The 6,291-nt window shown below is 47.3% G+C and overlaps 1 protein-coding gene and 1 pseudogene across 1 annotated transcript; both read left to right on the plus strand.

Moving 5' to 3' along the window:
• Positions 1–2,884: 2,884 nt before the first annotated feature.
• On the plus strand, positions 2,885–6,034 carry LOC130266246 (olfactory receptor 14I1-like). The gene is made up of 2 exons (XM_056515580.1): positions 2,885–3,630; positions 4,800–6,034. Exon 2 carries the CDS (start codon positions 4,823–4,825, stop codon positions 5,687–5,689), a length of 867 nt encoding a protein of 288 aa, XP_056371555.1. The 5' UTR covers positions 2,885–3,630; positions 4,800–4,822; the 3' UTR covers positions 5,690–6,034.
• LOC130266247 (tubulin-specific chaperone C-like) lies at positions 3,039–3,642 on the plus strand (annotated as a pseudogene).
• Positions 6,035–6,291: the final 257 nt, after the last annotated feature.

The following is a 6,291-nucleotide window of genomic DNA, read 5'->3' on the forward strand; positions in this document are numbered from 1 at the left end:
TATTTCTTGATTTTTCTTTAAATTCTAAACAGCCGAATTTTCATAAGAATGTTAAGGTATGGGTTAAGGATTTCATTACTGGAATATGGGCTGGCCCAGTGCAATTAATAACATGGGGAAGAGGCTATGCTTGTGTTTTGGCATGAGGATGGCCCTTGTTGGGTTGCTGCTCACTGTGTTAAGCCGTACTTGGAGCACACCAGAAGGAGCAGGATGGATGATTCCACAGCCAAAGCAGAATGCATGGGAGACACCGACCATCAGGTGGATTGAAGTGTGGACTCTGAAAGAACACCGTGTGAAGGTGATCACTCAGGGCAAGTAAATGGGGACATCTGACTCAGGCTGAAAACACAAATTTAAATTGGTGGATGTTACCTTTACTTTAGGTTTTGTTCTCCTCCACAGAGAGGTTGGCAGGACTGAGTGATGTGTCTTGCACCATTTCCTTTCACACAGCATTTACTACCCCAAAAGACAGGAACTCAATGTACCTAGGGGAAAGGTATTGCTTTTGTATAAGGGTGTTAAATTAGTAGCTGAAAGCCCACACTTTAAGCAACTAGGTTTGCTTGCATTATGATAGCAGTGGCCAGTTGTAAAGTGGATGCTGCTTAGTTCTAATTGGTGAGTGGACAGATGACTTGGTCTTTTGGCCACAAAATGCAATTCTATGTGGAGGAAAATTTATTGAACTAAAAGTGAAGGTATCATTCTGCCACAAATGTGTCATCAAGGGATTGTGGAGTCTGTAACTCTATTTGAAAGCTCATTTTCTATGTGTCTTTTTAATGTAATTTTTATTGATAATGTAAGGTTATGGATGCCGGGATTCTGAGAGTGTGTATTTTATGGATTTACCAGATTGCAATGAGTCAATTTATGGGAATATTTTAATTTTGAAGATGAGAATAATTGAATGGTTTCCTTGAGAGTTGAGGTATTGCTTTGTCTCCCAGCTGTCTGCTTGGATTTCTGCAAGAGCCCTGCAAAATCCTTAGTAGCTGCACTCTTGGTTTAAATTAAAAAAAAAAGGGGGGGGGGGTTGGATTATGGAAGGGGATTACAGCTGGTCTGTGAGCCAGAGAGAGTTAATTTATAAGGTTTACTTCTGAAAGTAGTTTTATCAAGGCCATTGGTATGGAGACTGAGAAGAGAAGAAGAAAATAAGCAAGAAGAAACAAACCTGCAGCTGAGAAAAGTATTTTTAGAAAAGTTTTGTGAGAAACAGAGGTGGAGATGGTTTTACACCAGTGAACCTCATGTCGATCTACTGTAACCAATGAATAAAGTGTAAACTTTGTAGAGTGTATGAAAGACAGCATGCTGTTCTAATAAACAGATTTTACCCTTCTGAAATGCAGTGCATCCTTTTGATGCCTTCAGATCCCAGCTTTCTGTTCTGCTTGGGTATGCTTTCTGTTGTGCTTTAGGGTAATAAAGGTGAAACAGTCTGATACCAGCTATGGGCTCAAGGACAGTTTCTTCAGACTCCAGGCCCAAAGTATAAACAACCTGAGAAGAGGAGGGCAGGCCAGCCAAGAGAAGAGGAGGAGGACACCTTACAATTTGAAACTATTAATGGGATGGCTGACTCCTGTATGTAAATGGACTGAAGTCTATAAAAATGTAAAATCATGTGACCAAGCTCTCTTTTGCATCCACCTTGGAGCCACTCGGGCAGGGCAGGGGCCACACTGTGGCACTGTTGCTGCCAGGGTGTGGCCTTTGAAGGCCTTTCAATAGATACCCATTTATTTCCCCTAACTCTGTGTGATCTCTGTTCCAGCTCGTAAAGGCAACAGTTTTTGGCGAGCCAGGCAGGAGAGGAGGCATATGGAAAAATCCCTGGACTAAGGCCGGCAGCTCTGGAAAAGGCCCCAGCGGAGGTCCAGAGATATCAGAGCCAAGAACCCTGGGAACAGAGATGTGTGAGTGACGGAATAAAAGGGTATTCTGTTAGTTTAGCATCTGGGTTAGCTGCTAATAAGATTTGTGATTTGTAATTTGTAATTTGTAATTTTGTTAAGTGTGAATTTGTTTTGGAGAACCTCAGCACAACAATTCTGCTCTTTATCTGTAAGAAGGACTGCCTTCATAAAGAGCAGGTTTGAATTGCAGTGCTCTTGGCTTGAAGCCAGAGTGGTGCAGGTAATTAGTGTCTGTGCTGTGGCTCGAAGGGTCGTGGTTTCAAATCCCGACTGTTTGGACTGTTTGGTTTGTGCTTTGTTGTATAGTTCAGGATATCAGAATGGGTTGCACATCCTCTTCTGAATCTGATAATAATAGTATTCCAAGAAATAGCCCTTTGGGGCTAATATTGAAAAGCTGGGCAGATCTGATTGGAGAAGAGTCTGAGCTTTCAAAGCCTAAACTTATTAGACTCTCGGAAAAATTTTGGCCAGTGTATGAATTAGATAATGGAGAAACCTGGCCTAAGTTTGGAAGTTTAAATCACAAATTAATATCAAGTTTAATATCCCAACTGCGTAGAGATAAATTTTTTGAAGAGCTAAAATATGCCCGGCTTTTCCTGATATTAGCATGTAAGCTGGACCGAGAAAAAGAGAAAGCAGATTTGGACCTGGTTGCGCCTGCCATGAAAGCAGAATAGGTCCCAACTGCGCCGGGCACGGGCCCGGGCCGGGGCACGGCCCCTCCTCCCGCAGCCCCGCAGAGGGGGGAAAGGGGGGGCGCGGCTCAGGCAGGGCCCCGGTCAGTGAAGGAGGAGGAAGGCGGGCCCTGGCGGTCATGCACACTGCCCGCGCTGCCGTCCCCGGCACCGCCCACGGGGGTCGGGAAAAAAGAAAGAGATAACGAGTGTGTGCAGCCCTCGGTGCCGCCCCGAGAGGAGGGGCCGGGGGACAAGGCCTTTTACGAAGAAGGCGGAGAGGGAGCCCATAGGAGAGGTGGCGCCTCCTCTGTTCTTAGGCTTGATAGCTACCGTGGCAACCCCGAAGGCCGGGGCGCGACCCCTCCTCCCGCAGCCCCGCAAAGGGGAGAAAGGAGAGGGAGCACGGGAAGCGGGGTGACAACAGGCAGCAAAGCAGGTGCAGCCGAAGAAGAAATTCGTCTTTCGCGTCCCCAAGGAAGAAGCGGCCCCGAGCGGTGCCCCGCGCCCCGCCGAGCTCGCCGCGCCCGGCCCCGGCCTCGCCAAGGGCGAATCGGGCAGGCCGCCGCTGTGCAGGTTAAGCGGCGCCCAAGACAGAGAGCTAAAGCTGCTGCAGCGGGGCTTGCTGCTGTCGGAGCTGCGCGGCTGCCGGGTGCGGCTCCGCAGCAACCCCAACGCGCTGCGGGTGCGTGACTGCCGCGGATGCCCCGCGCTCTGCGGGCCCGTGCCCACCTCCGTGCGGGTGGAGGCTGCAGCGCCTGCCCGTGCGCGCTGGCCGGTTAGCAGCTCCGCACCCACCGCACTACCCACTGCTGGGTCTGTGTGCGAGTCACCAGCCGGGCCATCATCGAAGCCTGTCCCAGGGTCTCCTTCACCCCCTACTTCCAGAGTTACCCTGGTATCGAGAGAGATTTCGAGTTGTCTGGGCTCAGCAAGAACAAAACAGTAACAACTGGAACCTAGTGGGGCACATTGACTGGTTAACTCATCCACGAACTCTGGGACTTAATCCCCAATATGTAATTAAATAATTCTACTTCATATTTAAATTTAAAACTATAATGTATGGCTAGATTTCTTAGTTAAAGAATACCTGTTAAATATTGTTTACTGTTCTTGCACAAGTTGCTGCCATAATCTGTAGGTATCACTGTGAAATTTGCCAATTTCTAAAAGACTTTATTGTGAGTTCTAACTTATTGAGGTGGAGCAAAGGCCACTGGTACACGAACGACAGTGAGCCACTGTTAGAGCTGTTGTGCTGCTTTCACTCACCCAGGCAGACTAAATTAGTTACAGTGAAGCTGTCCTGTGCTATGGGCTGTTCCTCTGCCCCCTCCTCTCCTGGGAGCAATCTGGCAAGAGGGGTATGAAAAGAGTCAGAGCCAGAGCTCAGAGCAGCAGGGCTGGGCCAGCACTGAAACAAAATGAGCCTAAGAGGGAGTGCACCAAAACTCAGGGTTTGTGGGGTACTGTCAGTTCTCCCCCTGATCTGTCAAATAGAGCAGCACTGCAGACTCAGGCATTGAGGTATTTATGCGCAGCAACTTCATGGGAGTAAACATAGTGGACGTGTCTCATCAGATAAACATTAGATCCTGCAGTTTGTAAGATGTTTCTGTGCTGTAGATGTGGATGTATGTTTGAGGTGAGCACCTAAATCTGCTGGTGTTTGCAGTAGCTCTGGGTCCCATCTGGGGTGCTGTCTGGAAGAAGCTTGCTGTCTCACGAGTGGGTCCCAGGGAAGACACCTCAGCTGCAGTTGCAGCTTGTGGCAAGCAGAACATTGGATATTTATTAGAACATATTTTCTGCATCACAATTACCCATTGGGAATCACTCATTTCAGGTGATTCCTTATATGTGCCTAGAATAAAAAGATCAAATATCTAATTTTCTAGCAGTTTGTAGTTGCCTGGTGCAGCAGACTGGAATGCAGAAGTCTAAAAGAAAAGATGTTTTGATAAACATCTAATGCTCTCCTGATATATTAATTACTCCAGAGTTAAGAAAAGCTTAAGCTTTGCTCCTAAACAAGTTTTAACAACAAAAATAAATGTAAATGATAGTGTGTTTTGGGTGATTCCTTGTCTTTGTTTCTATTCTATGTTTAATTGTTGTTCTTCTTTATATATTTGACCTTGCTCAGGAAAGTCTCCCCTGACTTATCAGTGTCCTCCTTTAACAGGACCCCATGGCCTGAGAGAAGAAATGTCCAACAGCAGCTCCATCAGCCACCTCCTCCTGCTGGCACTGGCAGACACGCGGCAGCTGCAGCTCCTGCACTTCTGCCTCTTCCTGGGCATCTCCCTGGCTGCCCTCCTGGGCAACGGCCTCATCATCAGCGCCGTAGCCTGCGGCCACCACCTGCACACCCCCATGTTCTTCTTCCTGCTCAACCTGGCCCTCACTGACCTGGGCTGCATCTGCACCACTGTGCCCAAAGCCATGCACAATTCCCTCTGGGACACCAGGAACATCTCCTACTCAGGATGTGCTGCACAGGTTTTCTTTCTTCTTTTCTTCATCTCAGCAGAGCTTGCTCTCCTGACCATGATGTGCTACGACCGCTACGTGTCCATCTGCAAACCCCTGCACTATGGGACCCTCCTGGGCAGCAGAGCTTGTGCCCACATGGCAGCAACTGCCTGGGCCAGTGGCTTTCTCTATTCACTGCTGCACACGGCCAATACATTTTCCCTGCCCCTGTGCCAGGGCAATGTCCTGGGCCAGTTCTTCTGTGAAATCCCACACATCCTTAAGCTCTCCTGCTCACACTCCAACCTCAGGGAACTTGAACTCATCACTGTTGGTTCCTGTTTAGCACTTGGGTGTTTTGTGTTCATTGTTTTCTCCTATGTGCAGATCTTCAGGGCTGTGCTGAGGATCCCCTCTGAGCAGGGATGGCACAAAGCCTTTTCCACCTGCCTCCCCCACCTGGCTGTGGTCTCCCTTTTCATCATTACAGCCACATTTGCCAACCTGAAACCCCCCCTCAATGTCCTCTCTATCCCTGGATCTGGCCCTGTCAGTTCTGTACTCAATGGTACCTCCAGTCCTGAACCCCCTCATCTATAGCCTGAGGAACCATGAGCTCAAGGCTGCAGTATGGAGACTGATGAATCAATGCTTTCAGGGACATTAGACTGCCGGCTAATTTCTGTAATTTAATTCAAACCTGAAGTCCACTAGCTCTATAGTCCTGCTGCTTCAAACAGATTTTTACTTCCTTTAAGGATATTTGTCAAACTGAAAGGGCAATGACCTCAAAACTATAAATTTCTTTCAAGTATCCTGAAAGACAGTACCCTCTTTAAAGGATCAGACCTACTAGCATCCTCATAGGTAAAGAAAGGACTATTTACATTCAGTTCTTATTAAGCATCAGTTATCCCAGAGGATAAATTATAAAGCTACAAGATTAAAAAAAAAAAAAAAAAAAAAAAAAAGCTTAGTTTATATGCCCATGAAGCATTAAGCCACAAGACAAAAATCCCCAGAAACAGGGTTCATCAGCACTATTGCTGACTTTGCTGCTAATCTGAATGCTTGGCTGCCAGCAAATAGACACATCCATGGTTAAATACAGCCAGTCTCTTCCAACTGCAAAGAACATGGAGCTATCTAAAGATGCATGTGCCCATCAATATAGAAAGAGGTGCTCCTCTACCTCTTTTATG

This window comes from Oenanthe melanoleuca, unplaced genomic scaffold, assembly GCF_029582105.1.
Source record: "Oenanthe melanoleuca isolate GR-GAL-2019-014 unplaced genomic scaffold, OMel1.0 S002, whole genome shotgun sequence".
Lineage (NCBI taxonomy): Eukaryota > Metazoa > Chordata > Aves > Passeriformes > Muscicapidae > Oenanthe > Oenanthe melanoleuca.